Source organism: Lycorma delicatula, chromosome 2, assembly GCF_047948215.1.
Source record: "Lycorma delicatula isolate Av1 chromosome 2, ASM4794821v1, whole genome shotgun sequence".
In the NCBI taxonomy this organism is placed as follows: Eukaryota; Metazoa; Arthropoda; class Insecta; order Hemiptera; family Fulgoridae; genus Lycorma; species Lycorma delicatula.
In genome coordinates, this window is record NC_134456.1 from 37,275,891 (window position 1) to 37,298,120 (window position 22,230).

A 22,230-nucleotide genomic window follows, 5' to 3' on the forward strand; every position below is an offset into this window, starting at 1 on the left:
TTACAAGAGATGCAGTTAATTCTGGAAAATAATAAATAAGCAATTATTAAGATGGAATTAATTCTGGAAAAACTGTTAGGAAAGATGAACATTTTTTTTTTGCCTTAGTAGATTTACCAAAATCTTTTGATAGGGTCAAATAGTCTTTTGTTAGGATTCTAAAAATAACCCTAAGATAGGGAGGATTATTTGGAGTCTAAAAGACGAAAGAGCCATTGTACACGGTAGAGAGAATAAACAAAAGGCAAACATTAGATAAAGTTGCTTGGTGTCACCTATACTTTTCAATGGTTATTTCCAAAGGGCTATAGATGAGGTGCGAGAGGCTGGACTCAACAGGTGATAGACATGGTAATGAGAAAATAGAAATGCTTAGATGGCTGATAATGTTGTGGTTTCAATATGAAAGTAACTGTTCACATCAAATAACATTAACCTGAAATTAATACAGAAGTGTGTCTTAGATATTTTGGAGATGGAAAGAAGGAGGCTTGAAAAGCTTTTTGAGTTATGGTGCTACTGAAATATTGAAGATATTGTGGGCAGGGAAAAGCAGCAAATATCTTAAATTTGTATCAGTTTATCAGAAAGATTTCAATTGATTCTAAAAGGGCTTGTTTAAAATGGATAATTTCAAATTTTTAGGTGTCATTAACATTGCTTTTTATCACTGTTAGTTAGTTATTCACTCAAACATTTTTTTATTAGACACTAGATTATACTTTATTGTGTAATCAAAGTATAATTAATGTTTTAATTCATACCTCGTTAAAAGAGGCTGGTTATGAAAGTCTGCTGATGGAATATGAGGATTACTCTTAGCTCGTGGCCAAAGACTAGGTCTTGTTGGAACAGATCTTCGTACAAAACCTCTAGATAATGTATCCAGTTCTTTATCGAATAACAACTGTGTATTCTGTTCTAGCATGTATTCCCAACATCTATACTGTTCTTCAGATAAGTGAGTTCCAGACCTATGCAAACAAAAAAGTTTTCTTGAAAAATTGTTGGTAGTTTTTAATAAAACATGTAATTTAAACTATTTGTGCCTGTCTTTTTTTGTGTGCATGTTTAAAACACATATACCTCATTTACCCAAAAAAAGCTATGAAGGATGTACTATAGATCCTTATCCAAATCTTTGTGCTAAAGATTGTGGAGTTTGCAGAATTATCTTGTTTTGCATATTAAAGAGATTAAGTACAAATTTTTAAAATATAACAAATTCCCTCTATCAAAACAAACTGTTTCATGTATTTCAGTATAATATTTACACATACAAAAAGAGGATGAATGAGAAATGCTTTAGTGCCATTTTTTTAAATGTTAATAATTAAGTCATCTTAATCCTAGATTGACAAGAGGGATCAAAAAATGTCCACAGTCTAGAAAAATGTTGTTCTAATAAATATTATAATAAAATCTTACACTTTCTAAAAACACATGTTCAGATTTCTAACAGCTTTTTCTTTCCTTGGGAGAAATTTAGGACTTTAGTATTTTTAGTTTTTATGTTGTAGTCTCATTTATTTATTCTAAATAATATATTATTTTATGGCAAATTGGCATCCCTGCTTTTATTTATTTACATTGATAGGTCAGTGTGGCTTTCCAAACATTATTTACAATTTGTAAATATAGAGCTATTGATGAAATGTGAGAGGTTGATGTCTGTTTTAAAAGAAAAACCTGGAAGTATGGTATTCTAATCAGATTGTCAGCAAATTTGTGATCAACATTTGTACTAAACAGGAATATCTGTGGAAAAGTGTACCTACTACTACAAATACATACCGATGTTATGTATGCTTATTACCTTATGTTTGTAAAACATCTGATTACTTGCATTACAAGGTAAGCGAGGATGATATTTTAGCTCTTACTTTAGCTGAACAGCTTTACAAAGAACATATTCTAAACTGGTAGGAGAACCTTACAGTCAAACAGAAGACTACTTCATTGTAGTCAGTGTAATCAACTGAATTTAGAGTTAGTATTCATAACATAATCTAGAAGATTATTTTGTTTAAAAAAATTTATAAATCTGTAAATAATATTAAATGTCTTACTAATTAAATAAACGTTTATGGTTTGTCTAGTTTAAAAGATTTTTTCACCAATTTATTTAAAATTATTGTCAATGACTTGTACATTAATAAAACTACTGAACATTCCTGAATGTGCATCAATTAATTTCTATTTTCTATCTCTACTATTTTTTTTATGCCTGAAAATATTCTTTTCAAGTAAATTTAATGTATTTATCATAATCTTATTAATCTATTCCAGTACGTATGTATATAACAAATTCTGTTACCGATCAGAAGATGTTTCTTCACCATCTGCTAAGTGACCATTAGTATATGGATCGCTACTCTTGAGTTTACTCGCTGACATTTTACGAGTACCATTTTCATGCATTAATACAGATTGGTAGTTTCGTGGTGGTATAAAGTCGTTCTGAAAAAATAAGCAACATTAGAATTGATTTTAATGGGTTTAGTTTTTATATATATTACTAGAGACTGGATTATATGAAACATAAAACACTTGAAATATGCATGCAAATATGCATGAAGAATGCTTAATATATGCATGAAAAGTGTCAAAATATGCAACTTTAAATAATAAAAAATAGTAATTTTTATTTTTTTTATTTCAAGATCAGCATACAAATTAGTAAGTAGTTGAATAACATATTGATAAATTTGATAATTAACAATTTTGTTTTTGTAAATGTAAACAATCAGATACTGTTCCAAATGTTCGGTAGTCTTCAATCACTCAAAATATCTTTATAAGTGGAAAAGGATCGTTCCACATCCACTGAGGTAACTAGGCACTATTTGAATTTGGGTGCTATGTTAGCACTTACTGTTTCTGGCAAATTTCAGCTGTCCCATTAATAAAACTATCAATTTGACACAAAGGTTCAAAGCCTGGGATGTTCAAAATGTTTTTTTGAGGATTACCTCTGGCAATGTGGAGTTCATTTGCAGATTTTATTCATTAACAGAATTGTCATCACCAAACCTGAGTTTTAAGTTTTTAATACTCGCAGGTATGTGGGAAAAATGAGTGCTAATCATACCTATGTTTTTTTAATACTAGAATCATTTTATGCTTTCTTGGACTGACAAACTGCCATAGCCTCTGCACTATCAAAGTCGTTTACTATACCTTTGATGGCCTTGAAATGTTCATTGTAAAACAGTACAGCTTCAATCTACGTTTCCCATCGAACCAATCTACCTCCCGAACCAGTGGTAACAAGGTACATTTAGCAGTTCTTTTTATACGCCTTATTACGATCAGGTGCCTTAAGAAACACTTTATTTGTTGATGAAATCAGTTTATTTACATTCACAAACGTGGATCGTACTTCTTCAGTGAATTGATGTACTCCGTGAGCAAAGTACATCACTAATAAAATTGGGATAAAATACTTGTAGGGCTTTGGCTGTCTTGATCATATAGGGAGATATATCAAGATATATCATCCCTATATATATCATATAGGGAGCAATATCTGAGAGAAATATAAACATTATTTCATCTGCAGAAGATTCAGGAAATATTTGTTTAGTACGTTCATTCACAAATCTGCCGATCGTAGAATGATTTGTCTTTTAAAGGTCTTTGTAGGCCACCAGATAGGAAGAAGGTTCTAATTATAATGTATCAACAATTAAATTCGCAATGTAACGGCCACAACTATCGGTAGTTTCGTCAGCTGAAATCCAAATAATGTTATCCTTGAGTTGATTGCGTATTTATTCCAGATCGTGTAGGTAAATTGTTGGTATGTAATCTTTACGCAATGTTGATTCATCTGGTATATTGTAATTAAAGCAATATTTTCGCAGAAAATCTCTGAAGGTAGGATTTGTAAGTTTGTGGAGGAATATTACTTGTAAGCAATGCTTCATATAAAACCATGCTAAAGTTTTTTTGTTTACCTGTGGAAGTGAAATCACTGCTACTTGCCGCTGTTATAAGTTGTTCTCGTGGGCCTTTCTTTTGCAATCCTGCGATATGAATACTTGTCTTGAAATGCTGGTCTATTTGAAACTTTTGTGTGCGAAATGTTTTACTCGGAAACTAGATAATATAAAACATTTCCATCGTGTATAAATGTTCCAGGATAGTCAGCTATCTATGAAGAGGCACTTTTTTTCGGGATACCTGGTATACACTAAACTTTGCTCAAGTAAATAAAAAAACTAAACTAGCAATGAGCGCGTATTTTAACTATATATCTTTAATTCATTATCAATGAATAAAATTATATTAATTTTTCCATTAAATTATTTTACAATTTTAATGTTTAAATCAGATAGTGCAAATCCAATATAGTAGAAAATCATGTTATCTATCATAAAATCATACAATAGATCAGATTCCATACAACACACCTGCTTGAGTAAAGTAAGAATGTGCACTTACGGTTGAGTTAATAAAAACTGATTTATACATAATAGTTTGATATAACATACTACAATGTGGTAATGTCATATATGCAACCACAATGTCCTTACACTAACAGTTTCAAATCAACTCGGTTGAGTTCAGATTGGCATGGTGGCAAACATAATAATCCATATCTCAAAATTAAAAAATATCTTTTGGTAAAAACTATGGATTTGTGACTCTATGGTTATAGAGTATTATTAACGTATAATACGTGGCTTCATATATGTATTGTGGATGGTAAGACTGTAAAGGGTGAGCGAATAACCACAATTATAATGAACAGTATAATACAGTCAAATAGTGTTTGAAAGTAACTAGTCACTGAGGTGCAACTCAACAGACTACAGCAGTGACTTTCTGTGACATGATGGAAGGGTTTGCATACATTTCAGCAGCAAATAAACTGTATGTGAAAGCCAACAGAACATGTAAATAATGTGACCAACCAAAAAGGTACACCCAACTGAATAAACTTGCTTAAAACTAAGAAATTAGAAAACTGTGTTAATATCTGGTGATGCTATAATATTGGTTGTTTTAATGCTACTTAGTTGAAGTCGATAATCAAAATATGAATGTCAAGAAGAATGGCAAAAAAGTACACTGAAGAGAGTGGATATTGCAGATTTTTAAAGACTTTGTTTTCAATCAAAATGTTGTTTCTTATACTATTGACATTAATGATAATATGTAATGAAATTTGTATGCGATACTCATTGATATCATTGTATTATAAGATCTATAAAAATAACTATATTTTTATACTATTACATTTTTACTTTTTATATTTTTCTTACTACCTTTTCGGTAATGTAATTTCTTGAATGTAGTGGCATCGGCATGTTTTCACTGTGGCAAATAACTGTTCTGCCACTGCTGGCTTGATCACTCTGTCCACTAGGAGATGATCGATCACCATCACAGTCATTTATTGCATTTTGTGCAGAATCACAGCAACAAATAGGTTCAGTCTTTAAAATGTGAAAAAATATGGTAAGAAAAAAACACAAAAAACATTAATAAGTGGCATATAAACATAAGCAATATAATTGATTAAAAAATTATTCTTTAATATTATAATCCATAAATAGGATTATAAAAATGTAGTTCATATTATTGCTCTTAAATTTAAAATATTAAATTGCATGAGAATAATATACAATTTCTTTTCAGTTCCATCTCTTGAGCTGTGAATGGATAAGTCAACTCAAGTATAAGTGAAATTATTAGTTCCTTCTAGAAATTTCAGGTGTAAGAATTAAGTACAGGTTTTTGTTGACATAATCATCAGAATTACTACTGTTCAAATTAGAGAAAATTTGGGTTATTACACAAGTTTTGTAAGCTAAAAATGTGCCTTGATATCGAGGAACAACTTGTTGAAAAAACTAGATTAGAACTGTATAGAAAGTAATTGCAAGGTGTCTGATGTTGAAATTTTAAATACAGAATAGAAGGAATTTAAAAATACGTAGTTTGATTAGACAATCTTGTGAAAAAGTCTACATATTTAAAATAGATTGAAGACTAATATTTTAGGAAAAGCTTTTGTTATGAGAATTCTATTCAAATTTCATAAATGTTTTTTTGTTATTTCAAACATGTTCCTTCCTCATTTTTTTTTAGAATAACTTTGTGGGTAAATATTTAGTAAAATATGTCAGTGAGCAAGAATTAAAACAAAATTGAAACTGTTTTTGAAAATATTTTTAAAAATTTGAAGGTTTCCATCCAGATTGAAGAATTATATGCAGTGTGGTTATGTGGTTTTAAGCAAATAAAAAAATAAGTAATTAACATTTAATTCCTTTTTTAAATTATTTTAGTATGAATCATTTATAAAATAATAAGGTATTCTCAAGGTAAAGAAATATACAACAGTTAAAAACTAAAGGTTTTAATAGTAAAAAAAGTGTTTACCTTCAACACCTTTTTAAATCTTCAGCACCTAGTAACTTATCTTCTAATGCTGATCAACATTGCTGTTAAGCTTTATTGATGGTACTGCTGTTATTGATGTTCTAACCTGTCTTTAACCTGCATTCGTAATACATAATTTTAACCCACAAAATTAATTATTTTAATTTAAAAACATATCTTGGAGGTTTGGTGTAAATTGTACATAAATACTGGACACAAAATTTTGTTTCTTTTGTCTAGTTTTCCAGAAAAGAAATTGCAAACTGATAGTCATATGTTAAAAAGAATTGACAAAATTTGGTTGTCATTAAAATATTCTGGTAATGACTTCTTGGTTTCATATTTTTCTAGTATAAAAGTTTTAGTTTTTTCTTAGTTTATTTAATAATAACTTTTAGATAAATGCTTTATATGTATGAAATATTTATTCTTATAGTTTATAACAACAGTACTGAACAGGTTATTTTGTATTACCTTGAGAGTAGCATGTCTTATAGTAGATCTTAATTCTCTGATCAATGGATCTGTATCGGTATGTAGTGAATGAAATTTAAGAATAATAATGCTGAGATTATCTTCACATCCATAACTCTGGGCTATGTCTTGAAGTTTCTTTGCAGCTCTCACTGGATCTGGCATGGGCCTGACAATTGAAACTGCCTCATCTACGCTTAACACTTCCCATATCCTGCAATTCAGGTTCATAGAAACATATTTTAATTAAGTAAAATTAATGTGAAAGACCTGATTAATAATCTAAAGAATTTTTTGTAAGAAACAAGTGTCAAAGTACATGAGATTTACTTACATGTGTCATACTTACATGAGATTTCAAACTAATTCTACACATTTGTTACTCTGGGGATAAGAATTAATTACTGCATCTTAAAGTTGTTCATTTTTTCTTACTTTTTTACTGTTATACTGGTCAAGATCATTAAAATATATTTTTATTGATTAATGATTATTTTCAAATGTTGACTAGTGACTGAAAAATTATGAAAAATCTTATTAGCTTTTAACACTGAAAAAATACTACTTTTTTATTTAATTTATTTACTTTTCATTAATTTTTTTAACATGAGTAAATGTAAATAATTTATTTAAATTCATGTAAATAATTTTCAGTATCATCAAAATATTTTTTCTCTTTGAATTTTAAGTCATTGGTTAAAAATAATTCAAGAATAAAAATTGCAAAATATTTTTCTTCACTATATTTTTGGAGCAACATAATATAGTGAACATAATATAGCAACAGGGAGAACAAAAATTATGTTGCTCCAAAAAAATTCTTGTCTAAATCTCTGTTCATAAAATAATTCTGTATCGGTAATTTTTAGATATTGAAAAATGTTTTTACCTTTTGTTGGCCATTATAAGGAATTCATCACTGTCAGTTAATGTGACTTCTGCGACATGAGGATCAGGGACTACTAATGGGAACATTGCACTTCCACCTAACTGACTTTTTACTGCTTCCATCTATTGAATGCAAAAAAACACACGAGTTTATGATTCAGTGTCTATGATTCAACAAAATTATATGAAAAAATATGAAAAGTTCCAGATTCATATAAATCACTTAAATATAAAAAAAATATAGTTTTCATATTTATTCATTATTATAAAATTCTAGCTAACTATAATGGAATATATGATTATTTGGTTAAAAATATATTGACAAACCTGCAGTCGTCTGGCATGGTCACCAAGCTGCAGGTATTGAACTTACGACTTACATGAACATACGACTGCAGTTCATGAACATGTAATGCCCTCTAAACTGTAGTTTGTGGAATGTTGAATTGTGTAGAAATTCTTTGCGTTCTTTGTAGAACTAAGCTATACGACCTGAAGAATGTTTTCTCTTTAATCACCATTCATCGGTTGACGTTCAGATGATAATGTGAGTGCTGGTAGTGTTCACAAAGGATATTAAAAATTACTTTAATACTTATATGTCTATTTTTTTGTTAATAATAAACTGCTAATGTTTATAACTCATAACCACAATTTTATGACAAGAATGAGTAGTATTAAAATTAATTTTGAAGCATACAGTTATTGTTGCTAACCTACTTTCAAAAGTATAAATTTATTGTACTAAAAGCAACTTTTTTAATTTTTATAAATTCATAACATTTTTCTGCTAAGTTTTGTTCTTAATAATAGATTTTTTTCATAGCTGTATTATATCTATTTTTTCAAAATTCAATTCAAGTTTTAATAGTAGAATTTACACATTTTTTTAGTTAGTTACTGTAGTTAAAAACCTAAAAAAATGTTTTTCATTACCAAATTTTTCTGTTAAAATTTACCCCTTACTTTAATGCCTTGAAATTTCAGTATGGCCTAATTTCACTGGGGGGGATTGAAATCTGGGTGAAATTTTTTGCTAGCCATAACTTTATAAAGTGTTTTTTGATGTATATTTGTATGAACCTTTTTCCTTATTTGAATCAGTTCCCAAATGATTTCCCTTCATTACTGAATCATTCTGTATTTTAATCGTTCAAATCAATCTAGTAACAATTACAAAAATTTAATACAACTAAAATAATATAATACCTGTGTTGGTGTATGAGCAAGAGTTAAAGAACCATTTGATCTACATAGTATAGCTTTAGCTTCTCCTACACTGGAAATTCTTAGTATATATTTACGCTGACTTGGCTGAGATTTTTGTTTAGTTATATGGCACAACATGGCACAAACTCCACACCTTTGACCTTTATCTTTTAGCTCTCTGAAATGAAAAATAAGTTTGTAATATAAGTGGAGGTTATATTGAAGTAATTGTTCTGAAAAATATTTAATTTCTTATATTTACAAATATTTTATTTTCTTATATTTACAATGTAAATTTATATTTACAAAAAAAATTTTTGGTAACCAAGTATCAAATAAATAGTATCTGGATCCTATGAAAATGCTCATTTTCTGTAAAGTATATATTATTTTGAGGTTGGAGGAACAATTAAAACTTTAACTTCTTTCTGAAAGCAGAATCTCTTAAGAATATGATATACCTTAGTATATTGCCATTTTGTGTTTGTGAGTTTGGGATAATGATTTGTTGGTTATGATGATAAGTTGTGTATATATTTTTACATATATGAGAATATGAGATTAATAAGATCATAGTTAAATCTAAATCAAATTCACAACCCACAAAAGAGAACTATAATTTAACGGGCTAGATAAGATTTAAAAACACATCACATTATTTTACTTTAAGGTAATTATTAGTAAAGTAAGTTATTAGTAAATTACTAATAAAATAAATACTTTTAGCATATAAAGACAATAATAAAAATTGATAACAAACATAATAATTTAGATAATAAATTTGTATAAAAGTTAATGTAGTGAAAAACAATAATGAATTTTATAATATTATGATAAAATTGAGATTTATTAAAAAGTATGAAGATCATAAAAGAGCTATGAAATTTGACTGCATATAAAACAATACAAATATAAATTTGGAGTCACAGACAATGACTTATTATGAAAATGAATATTATAAATTACAATATTATAAATATATAACAATATATTATAAATTTTCTGCTAAGATCATAATAAATATAACAAGTACAATTATTATCTACCTTAGTTTCATCATAATTAAAAAATATGTTGATGGGTTTCAGATATATTCCATTTTCAAAACTCATTGTTTTCTACAAATAATCCAAAATGTATGAACATGTGATTTAATTATGATGAAACTAAGAAAGGTAGATAATTGTATTCAATAAAAAAAAAAATGCAATAATAAAAAAAATATTTAGTGGAAAAATTATAAATATTTTGAGTATGTGGTTATTTAAACAGAGATAATGTTATAAATGAATAGATTCAGTTCAAAACTGATTTTAAATAAGACTGAACTTTATAAATGTTTTTATTTTAATTAATTCAAATTGTTTTCAGTTGTCTTTGCAACTATCTTCTGTGACTGGTGCTATTGTTGTCATACTGGGAAAGGAATAGCTGATGTCACTGCTTGTAGATTTTTTTAATCTGGCAAACATATTTAGATGTAATTAAAAAATGAGTTAAAGTAAAAAATTTTTGAATATATTTTACTTTTTTGTGGATCTGTTATTGTCAAAGTTAGTGAATTTGTGATCTTGAAATCAATTCATTATTTTGTTTTCTATGTAATTTGATGCGTACATGAAAAGGGTAGGCTTTTAATTAACTGATAAAATTAGAATTAATTAAGAAGTAAAAAGTGTGGGAGTATTAGAAAGATTAATTTTCTGTCTATCTCTTTCAACTATTGATTACCATTACAATTCATTGAGCTAGGAGTATAATATGTTACATAATTGAATTGTTTAACTTGAGATCTCAAAGAATTTTAACTACTCTTATCTCAAATATGCATTTAACACCTAAACCATTAGGTGTTATTTACCCTTTCTTTTATTTTTTATTTAAATCAAATCATACTATACAGTTTATGAAGAAAGATTTGTTGAGATAAATCAGCACTTCTGTAGGCATTCAGCACTATCAATGGCAAGGAATGATATGGTGATTCCACAAAGATGTTGTAGTGACTTTATACATAAAATGAAATGTAATATTTCATTAGTAATACTGTATTTAGTACTTTCACAACTGCTAATATATTCAAGCGACCAACAAATTAAAGGAGTGAGTTACATCTGCTAAAAGGAGTTCCCTTCATTCCAAGTGACAAGTGCTAATGGCCTCTTCAGAAGGTTGATGAAGAGTGGTGGGTATTCACTTGATTGTCCTGGGGTTAGAAAACTGCCCCCAAATTCAGGAAGTCAGTAGTATTAAAATACAGAAGGCAATGGACAATTACTGTATTAAAGATCCTTTTGATAATTCTTGCATTATGCTATGACGCTGGCTTCTACTAAATATTCCTGAGTTAAAATTCAGATCTCTGGAAGAAACAATGAAAGAAGTTAAAGGACCAATTGGATGTAGGATCTTGAAATGTTCCTATAAATAAATCGGTCATAAGAAATGTTCAGCTGTTTCTTGTCAGTTCGGGGCATCAGGGTTATTTGTGTCAATTGAACCACGTTTTATAAGTTCTCATCTCCTGGGTTTTCTCTTAAATTTTATAATTTCCTTCCATGTACAAAAATAGGAAGATAGTTTGATTCAAATTTTAATACATATTTTACATTCATATTTTACGTATATATTAAGGAGACCTCACCCTCACCCCTTGCCATTGATTTAATTTGTACCATTGTGGTAGTGTTGATTGCCTACAGAAGTGCTGATTTATCTCTACAAATCTTTCTTCATAAACTGTATGGTATGACCATAAAAAAAATAAATGTCTTATGAAGTACAACAAAATTGGTTGACAGTAATATGTTGACAGTAATTCATCGAAAGTAATTCATTGACAGTAATTCAAAAGTTATCTCAAGAACGTTACTTTTTTGGTGTATATTAATATCTTTGGTAGTCCATTGATTATGAAGTTAATATAAAAGCATAAATGGTAAGAAAAGATATTGTTTTATACCTTTGTTGAAAGCCATGGTTATATTACTTGTAATGAATTTTGCTATAATGATATAAAGATTACTTTTTCCTGTGTTTTGTAGCTGTTGGATAACAGTTAAAATTATAGAAAAACTTAAATAAAAATTACCTATGTGCAGAGAGCATTGTATACTTCATATACTCATTAGCAGTCTCTTTAACGGTTCTTTCTTCAAGAATTATACGTGGCATTGCATTAACAAGAAGTTGAGGTAACTCTGAGTTATTTCCAGCATCAAACAATCCAATCAGTGCTTCTTGGTTACAAAATGCTGGTAGTCGCAGCTGGGCTATGCAAAGCCTGAAACATTAAATAAAAATTTGTCGCCTATAAAAATTAATTCATTATCTGAAAAAATTTTAAAAATCATTTTTTAAAATAATACTTTTATCTTATTTAATATTTGCTTACCTGTCTCTATGGCCAGGGGTTTCAGAGAATCCTAAAATCCATGGTGAGTCGAGATCAGATGTAGCTGACTCCTGATGAGGTGGAGAAGAAGGTAATGAAGTTCGATTTTGTCCAGAAACGTCCACTAAACTCATTGCTCGCTGAGTCCTGAATTTAAAAGTACAAAAGGATATCTTATTTCATCACGTAATTCAATTCCAAGGATTTCAAATGATTTGACCATATATTATTTTTGAAGTATGATAGCGATATTTATTTTTTTAGATTTAATGTTGTAATATAACTTAGAATACATGATTATTTATGTATTTATTTGTAATTTCAATTGTAATACAGAAAACATAGGTGGTGTTTAAGCATAATGTCAAATCAAAACCATATTTGTCTAGGTTTCTTAGATTTTGTATTACAGATGAAGGTAGCAGTGGTGAGGATGAAAGCAACTTTCAGACTGCATATTAATTTACAAAATGAAGTAAAATGATATAATTTGATTGTGATTTCTGTAACAAATTGGAATTTGGAGAAAAGATTAAAAATATTTATTCTATAAACTTGGGCTCATTAGTTTCACTGACAGGACAATAATAATCTACTAAGAGTTTTGTTTTCAATTTTTAGGTTTACTAAGGTTGACTGGGAGTCATGGCGGTTCCTGTAATCCAGCTACTTGGAGGTCGGGTATTGTGGACGAGTATGAATTATAGGTGGTGTTTAAGCATAATGTCAAATCAAAACCATATTTGTCTAGGTTTCTTAGATTTTGTATTACAGATGAAGGTAGCAGTGGTGAGGATGAAAGCAACTTTCAGACTGCATATTAATTTACAAAATGAAGTAAAATGATATAATTTGATTGTGATTTCTGTAACAAATTGGAATTTGGAGAAAAGATTAAAAATATTTATTCTATAAACGTGGGCTCATTAGTTTCACTGACAGGACAATAATAATCTACTAAGAGTTTTGTTTTCAATTTTTAGGTTTACTAAGGTTGACTGGGAGTCATGGCGGTTCCTGTAATCCAGCTACTTGGAGGTCGGGTACTGTGGACGAGTATGAATTGTGGTTGCTTTATTGTACGTTTCTTGATGTTGAATATTATCCGCATTATGTTCTCCTAATCAGCAATCGACTTTGTTTACTTATGTACATTACTATATTATAACATTCCTCTGATGTAAACCTAAACCTAAAAAAGGTGCCAGAGTTCTAATTGAAATAAATAGTACTGTACAAACATATATTTACAAGGTTTACTAAGGTTATATCCACTGGGTTGGTGTAGTGGTGAACGCGTCGTAACCAAATCAGCTGAATTGGAAGTTGAGAGTTCCAGCATTCAAGTTCTAAGTCAGTTATTTTTACAGTGATTTGAATACTAGATCGTGGATACCCGGTGTTCTTTGGTGGTTGGGTTTCAATTAACCACACATCTCAGGAATAGTCAAACTGAGACTGTACAAGACTATACTTCATTTACACTCATACATGTCATCCTCATTCATCCTCTGAAGTATTATCTGAATGGTAATTACTAGAGGTTAAACAGAAAAAGAAAGAAAAGGTTTACTAAGGTTTCTTTCATTGTTATAATCTCACATTTATTCATAAAATGTTCAATGAACATAATTAAATATTTCATTGTCAGTTAACACTTTATCAGGGGTTAAGGTTTTTGAAGATTTTGTACAAAATTTATGTAAAGGATTGATTACAGGACATTTAAGCCTACTTAAATATAACTTTAAATAATATAAAAGATTAAAAATTGAGAAGCTGGTTACTAGTTATTGATAATAATCACACTAGTATGGTAACCAATCATGGACATCCTTACTTCGTAGGGGAAGATACCTTCCATGTAGCAGTTTTGGTCACTATGCCACTCCCTCCATACCTAGCCTAGTGGGCTTTACTGGAGGTCATCTTCAGATCCCTGGCAAAAGGCATCTCTCAGCCTTATTCATTCACGATACTATTGATGCAGATACCACATGTGATATTCCCATCGTTTTACTACTAGGAAATGAAATTGTTAAAACAAAACGCACAACTATGTTGTCTTTAACAAGATTGAGTGACATGAAGAAACTGAAATTAAAAACACAACTACCCACACAATAGATTAGAAGTTGAGTCAACACGCAACCAGTGTAACACAAAAAAAAATTAAAATGACCTTAAAAATAAAAATAAATCTCTACAAAAACATCAAGCCTCATAACAGCATTAAAAGATTTAAATGGCAGAAAGACTCCTGGAATAAACGGAATACCTGTAGAATTACTGCGCAGTGCAGGTGAGGAAGCGATTGATAGATTATACAAACTGGTGTGTAATTTTTATGAAAAAGGGGAATATCCGTCAGACTTCAAAAAAAGTGTTATAGTAATGATACCAAAGAAAGCAGGGGCAAATAAATGTGAAGAATACAGAACAATTAGTTTAACTAGTCTTGCATCAAAAATCTTAACTAGAATTCTATACAGAAGAATTGAGAGGAGAGTGGAGGAAGTGTTAGGAGAAGACCAATTTGGTTTCAGGAAAAGTATAGGGACAAAGGAAGCAATTTTAGGCCTCAGATTAATAGTAGAAGGAAGATTAAAGAAAAACAAACCAACATACTTGGCGTTTGTAGACTTAGAAAAGGCATTCGACAACGTAGACGGGAGTAAAATATTCAGCATTTAAAAAAAAAATTAGGGTTCAAATACAGAGATAGAAGAACAATTGCTAACATGTACAGGAACCAAACAGCAACAGTAACAATTGAAGAACATAAGAAAGAAGCCGTAATAAGGGAGTCCGACAAGGATGTTCCCTATCTCCGTTACTTTTTAATCTTTACATGGAACTAGCAGTTAATGATGTTAAAGAACAATTTAGATTCGGAGTAACAGTACAAGGTGAAAAGATAAAGATGCTACAATTTGCTGATGATATAGTAATCCTAGCCGAGAGTAAAAAGGATTTAGAAGAAACAATGAACGGCATAGATGAAGTACTACGCAAGAACTATCGCATGAAAATAAACAATAACAAAACAAAAGTAATGAAATGTAGTAGAAATAACAAAGATGGACCACTGAATGTGAAAATAGGAGGAGAAAAGATTATGGAGATAGAAGAATTTTGTTATTTGGGAAGTAGAATTACTAAAGATGGACGAAGCAGGAGCGATATAAAATGCGGAATATCACAAGCTAAATGAGCCTTCAGTAAGAAATATAATTTTTACATCAAAAATTAATTTTAATGTTAGGAGACATAAAGATTTTTGAAAGTGTATGTTTGGAGTGTCGCTTTATATGGAAGTGAAACTTGGACAATCGGAGTATCTGAGAAGAAAAGATTAGAAGCTTTTGAAATGTGATGCTATAGGAGAATGTTAAAAATCAGATGGGTGGATAAAGTGACAAATGAAGAGGTATTGCGGCAAATAGATGAAGAAAGAAGCATTGGGAAAAATATAGTTAAAAGAAGAGACAACTTATAGGCCACATACTAAGGCATCCTGGAATAGTTGCTTTAATATTGGAAGGACAGGTAGAAGGGATAAATTGTGTAGGCAGGCCACGTTTGGAATATGTAAAACAAATTGTTAGGGATGTAGGATGTAGAGGGTATACCGAAATGAAACGACTAGCATTAGATAGGGAATCTTGGAGAGCTGCATCAAACCAGTCAAATAACTGAAGACAAAAAAAAAAAAAATATAAGTATTTCACTAAAAAAAATCTGTTTAGTAACATACGAGGTGTGATCAAAAAATACGGTGAATAATTTTTTATTAAAAAAAGTAATAAAGGTTACATATAGAATTCGATTTAATCTCCTTCATAGTACTGTCCTTGGCTAGCAATGCACTTATCCCAACGTTGACTCCATGACTGGAGGCATTTCTGGAAGGCGTCTTTCGAAAGGGCTTTCAGCAGCTCGGTCGTGGCCCTCTCAATGTTAGCAATGGTGTCAAAACGTTTTCCTTTAAGCACAGTCTTAATTTTTGGGAAGAGCCAAAAGTCGCATGGTGCTAAATCCGGTGAGTATGGCGGATGTGAACAGATAGGAACACTTTTTTCGGCTAAAAACTCGCGAATGAGAAGCGAGGTGTGACACGGTGCGTTGTCGTGGTGAAGAAGGAAGCCATTGGTCCATTTTTCTGGCCGCTTACTTCGTACGTTGTTTTGCAAACGTTGCAGTACACCCTTATAAAATTCAGAATTTACAGTTGTTCCCCTTGGAATGAACTCTGATCGCACTATGCCCTTACTATCGAAAAAAACAACGAGCATGACCTTGATGTTGGATTTTGACTGACGTGCCTTTTTAAGGCGAGGAGATGAACTGGTTTTCCATTGGGAACTCTGCATTTTGGTCTCAGGATTATAGCCATAGACCCAACTTTCATTTCCAGTTACAATTTTGGCCATGAAGTCCGGATCTGCATGAAGACGACCCTTCAACTCCGTGCAAATTGTTAATGCGTTGTTCAAAATCCATGTTGCGCGACTGACACGATAAACACAACCTCACTATAGCGGCTCTGGCAGCTGACTGGCAAGCTCGAACGTGTTACAACTTGCCCCTGCCTGTCTGAGTTGATCACGTTATTGGACAAATTACAGCATATGGATGTAGCGTCGGCAGTTGCCGCTATAAAAATTCATTCACCGTATTTTTTGATCACACCTGTTGTGTATATATATATATATATATATATATATAGATTTTTGTGTAATTACTGGTATAACAAGGATTTTCTGAAAGATTCTAAAAAATATTCCACTTTTCAGTGGAAACAATTTTATAGATTGGTTTTTACAATACAATGCTAAATAAAAGAAAAATACTGCAATTTTAATAATTTACGTTTACTTCCTTCCTACTTGTTAATTACTTCCCACTTAGCAATACTAATGTAATTTAATAATCTTGAATAAAATTATATTTATCAACAAATTATAACAACCACCGTAGTTTTGCAATTCTACAGTCTTCATAGATTGTAAATGACTCTATCCTTTCCTATATGACATTTTTCATTAATATTCTTTTTCAATATTTAAATATAAAGTGTTAACGTATTCACATTATATGTAACAATGTTACTTTTAAAGTATATACAAACCTGTAAACATGAAATTGTCTGGCATCAACATGCAATCTTGAGTTTCCAGATATATCCAGAAACTGAAGTTTCTTTGGTACAAGTGTTGCTAGATTCACTCGATCCAGATTATTGTGAGCAAGATCAAGAACCTATGTTAAAAAGAAATTTCAGTAAATCAGAGAATAATGTACTGTTGTTAGACGGTGAAATTACATCACTTATGTTTAATATTACAAAATGTATGTCAATTTTTGTTATATTGTTGATATAATTTATATGTATTAACATATTATTTTTACATATATAAGATTGAATTATGATATGGTTGTATTTATAAGTAGAATACCATTGGTAGATATTGTTACTGTAAAAATAAGCAGTGTGGGATGTGTGTTATGAGTAAATAAAGTAATGAACTATCTTTTTTTTGGTAGCCAAAGTGGCAACACTGAAAGCTATTAGTAAGATTTATATTTGATATTATTTTTGGTCATTGTTGCAATGGTGAGACGTAAACAAACTTTTCGTGTGAGTTTTTGTGTGCTACAAAAATGAGTGATAGTAATTATGAGCAATTATTGTGCAATCAATTTTTGTATTAAATTCTGTGAGAATGCTACTAAAACTTTTTCAGAATTGATAAGGGCATATGGAGATGACGCTCTGTCACGAGCCCAAGTTTTTAGGTGGTTTAAAGCATTTTCAGATGGTTGGGAATCTGTTGCGGGCGATCCACACTCTGGAAGAGCGTAAAAAAGTGACGTTAATACCTTTTAATGTTAACGTCAAAAGGTAACGACAATGTTGAGCGAATCAGAGACTAATATAGTACGACCGGCGATTAACTGTCAAAATGACTGCAGAACAATTGAATTTGAACCGTTACCACAGTCCGTCAAATTTTGAAAAACGAATTTGCATGAAAGAAGTTTGTGCAAAATTGGTCCCAATAAACCTCACTTTTGAACAGAAAAACAATAGGATGCAAGTGTGCTGCGTGAGTGGAACTGATCCTGATTTTATGAAAAATGTTATTATTGGTGATGAATTTTGGATATTTGAGTACAACCCAAAAATAAAACGCCTAGAAGAAGGAGTAGCACACTTCAAACTCACGTCCCAAAAAAGCAAAAATGAACAAATGAAAAATTAAAACCATGCTAATTTGTTTCTTAGATAATAGTGGCATTGTCCATAAGAAGTTTTTGCCTACAGGACTGACTGTAAATCAATATATTTAAAGGGAAATTCTTGAAAGATTGAGGAAAAGAATTGCTCGCGTAAGACCAGCCATCAAAGAAAACTGGACGCTGCATCATGACAATGCATCTTCTCACTCCCAATTAATGAGTTTTTGGCAAAGAAAAACATTCCTGTAGTTCCTTTAAAAAAAGTACCACAAAGAACACCATTTTGGAACAGTAGAAAACATAAACAAAAATTTAACCGACCATCTGAAGGATATTCCGGTTTGTGTGTCCAACACTGCTATGAAGAGTGGGAAAGCCATTTGAAGTGTTGCGTGGCTTCCCAAGGGAACTATTTCAAAGGTGATAAGGGTACATGTATAATTGGATTGTAAATAAAAAAGTTTTTTGACGCAGTTTCATTACCTTATTTACAGACCTCGTATATTACATTTTATTAATATAAACCACCTAGTAAAGAATATTGAGATAAGATATATCTTATCTCTCTATAGATATAAAAACAAACTTATACAGGCCAAGTTTTTGTAGTTAAATGTTCTAATAATTTTCAAAGCAATTTTTCATTGTATTTGGGAACTTATTTTATTCTTTACAAAGATGACAATATATTTTGTAAATTAGCTGTAAAAAATATTTAATTTTAAAATTTGATTTGTCTTGACAAAATATAAATTTAAAACAAATTTTTTTTTAAATTTATGTTACTGCCAGCCATCATGTTCAAAAACGGAAAATTTCATAACGTATACTGAATAAAATGGCCTTGCCATTTCACACTCATTGTGTTTATTTAGTCCAAATCAGTAAAACATTTCAAATTATAAATCTTTAATATAATTTCTCTTTGTTACTCATACATTTTTCACTGAATAAATCATCAAAACAAGAATGATGGCATACAGATGATGATTATAAATGGGTATTCCGAAGTGAGATAAATGAAATGTAAATGAGAATGTATTGTCTGAAATGATGCTTGGAATTTAAATGTATATCAAGCAGTTTTACTACAAACTGATTTATAAGTGTTCACTCAAGTATATAAAAAAGTTAGTTTAAATTTATAAATCAAATTTATACAATGAACTTTAGTTAAATAATAAAATTAACATAGAAGCTAACAAATAAGATGATAAAAAAATAAAATATTCAAAATGAATGAGAATTACCCTTAGAGCTGAGATTCCTGCAAGACTTGGACAGGTTCTTAGTTGATTAGAATGAACTCTCAAAACCCTTAAGTGTGGCAACCTGTCTACATGCCCTGGTATGCGCTGTATCTGATTACCAGATAAAACTAACTCTTCTAAATCCATCCATGATGATAAACATCTGAAAATTTATTATTAAATAAATGTATTAATAATGCTACATTTTATGAAAATTCATTGAGCAAAATGATGGAATTATACTTAAAATTCTTAAAATAAATTACAATGAACTGTGCGTTCATTAGGCTGCGCCTAATTACAATGAACTGTGCTTTCAGTTCTTTTAAGAATTACAAGTTTTATCTTTGTCAGAGTTGCAAGTAATGCTTTAGTTGATAGTAGCCATTTTGAAGCAGTTAGAAATCTCCTTAGTAAGTGATTGAACAGTTTATATGGTCTTTGTTGTACTTAGTTATCCAGTTATTTTTATCAGTTGTAAGTACTATGTTTTAAATTTCATTTTTTCTAATATATTGAAATTTTTGGTCTTTATATTCAAAATTATATATTATAAAATTTTCATGTAGTAGTTTACATCTTTCTATATTTTTTCTATATCTGTGCTGTAATTTGCTAAGGTTAATTCTATTTCTGTACATGATGTTTTTACACATTGTGTTTGTAAGCAATTGTGAGAAACAAAAGAACAATATACTAATGAATGAACATAACAAATTCAGGTATATTTACTACTCAAGCAGATATTAAGAGGATTTTCTAATAATTTAAGACAGCTGCTTTTAGCAACACTAACTACAACATCAATGATAACTCCAAAATAATGACAACCACATAATAGTTCAAAAAAATAATCTAAAATCAGTTGAACATCTTTTTAATGAAATTTTTTTTTAATAAAAATTTTAAAACTGATACACTTGACAAAGTGAATTAATGATTATTGAAAATTTTTTGTGTAAGATTTAAACAAATTTAATCATGATGATGAATGAATGATCAACTCATTCCCTAACGCTGCATCATTTGGCTTTGTGTTTTATTTCGGTTTTAAAGAAAAGCTGATGAAATAAAAATATTGTTTTACTAGAATGACTGTTTGAATAATTCATTAAATTGAGCACCTCAAGCTTGTAGTTTGTAATAGTAACACATATACACAATTTACAGGAAATAAAACTGTTTAAAAGATGAACTTTGTAAAAACAATAAATTATTAATTTGGATGGTAAGCATAAATAATTGAATGGTACAGAATTTATGAAGAAATGATTTTATTTACCGTTTCTACAAGATACAAAAACCTGAAGTAATTTTTGTGATCTTTGAGAATAGAAACTTTACGACAGCTTTTTATGTTTAATTAAAATTGGTTAATAAATTTTACATATTACGTATTACTGCAAATATTTATAGAATTTTAGATAGTTTGTTTTTAACACTTTTAGACCAATGTCCCTTTTTTGTGTACTTAATAATCTTTGGAGCAAAGATATAATATACGAGTAAAGATATAATATAAACTATAACAGATCTGGAACATCTGAACTACTGCAATCAATCTGGAATGATTGTTGCTATCATTAGTGATTAACAAATACCCATCACTTTCTGCCAAGACTATGCGTGGTTCTTGGAAAGGAAAAATTAGCTATTTCAGCTATGCCAAATTTTATAATTTAGTCATTACTTAACATTTCTATTAATTGTGGTACCAGTAGGAGCCAGTTTATTTAGTGTTGCTTAGTTAACTTAACTACTCCTAACTTTCGTGGATACCGGTGTTCTTTGGTGGTTGGGTTTCAATTAACCACACATCTCAGGAATGGTCGAACTGAGAATGTACAAGACTAACACTTGATTTACACTCATACATATCATCCTCTGAAGAATTATCTAAACGGTAGTTACCGGAGGCTAAACAGGAAAAAGAAAAAGAACTTTGGTGATATATGGCAATCAGTTTATTAAATAAATGCTTTTGAAAAAATTAAATTATTAAATGCAGTTTGCTTTTGAAAATTCATCCATACTCTAAAATGTTTTATTTTTTAGGTTTCTATAATATAAGATATTCTAGGTGTTATGGAACCATCAGGTTGTAAGAATTGCAATTTACTTGTCCAGGACTCCTGGACAATTATTATTGTTACTTTTGCTATTTATGATAAAATTTTGTAGTGTCCTGGGAATCTACTTCAGGGGAGCTTTTCACTCTAGTGAATGGAAGTGATGAAATGTGTAATCAAGACCACCATTGATATGGGTGGACAAAAAATCTGAGTGGATTTTTTGGTCCAAGTGGACTCCATTTGGACCATTGATTGATCCAAGTGGAGTAATGGTTTAATGTGACAATTTATGTAAGAAGCTGATGGA

The 22,230-nt window shown here is 30.0% G+C and overlaps 1 protein-coding gene across 2 annotated transcripts in view; it reads right to left on the reverse strand.

Annotated features, from left to right (window-relative positions):
• The window catches only part of Phlpp (PH domain leucine-rich repeat protein phosphatase), a 163,759-nt gene that overhangs the window by 1,152 nt on the left and 140,377 nt on the right, over positions 1 to 22,230 (reverse strand). Inside the window, exons 12-21 of one of the 2 annotated variants that reach the window (XM_075358708.1) lie at positions 19,852 to 20,014; positions 17,490 to 17,620; positions 12,359 to 12,505; positions 12,056 to 12,247; positions 8,965 to 9,142; positions 7,757 to 7,878; positions 6,868 to 7,081; positions 5,274 to 5,444; positions 2,318 to 2,460; positions 765 to 974 (exon numbers count right to left, since the gene is read on the reverse strand). In XM_075358708.1, coding sequence (XP_075214823.1) covers positions 765 to 974; positions 2,318 to 2,460; positions 5,274 to 5,444; positions 6,868 to 7,081; positions 7,757 to 7,878; positions 8,965 to 9,142; positions 12,056 to 12,247; positions 12,359 to 12,505; positions 17,490 to 17,620; positions 19,852 to 20,014 — 1,671 coding nt within the window. The remainder of the gene's footprint in view (positions 1 to 764; positions 975 to 2,317; positions 2,461 to 5,273; positions 5,445 to 6,867; positions 7,082 to 7,756; positions 7,879 to 8,964; positions 9,143 to 12,055; positions 12,248 to 12,358; positions 12,506 to 17,489; positions 17,621 to 19,851; positions 20,015 to 22,230) is intronic. The other variant, XM_075358709.1, reaches the window with a different exon arrangement.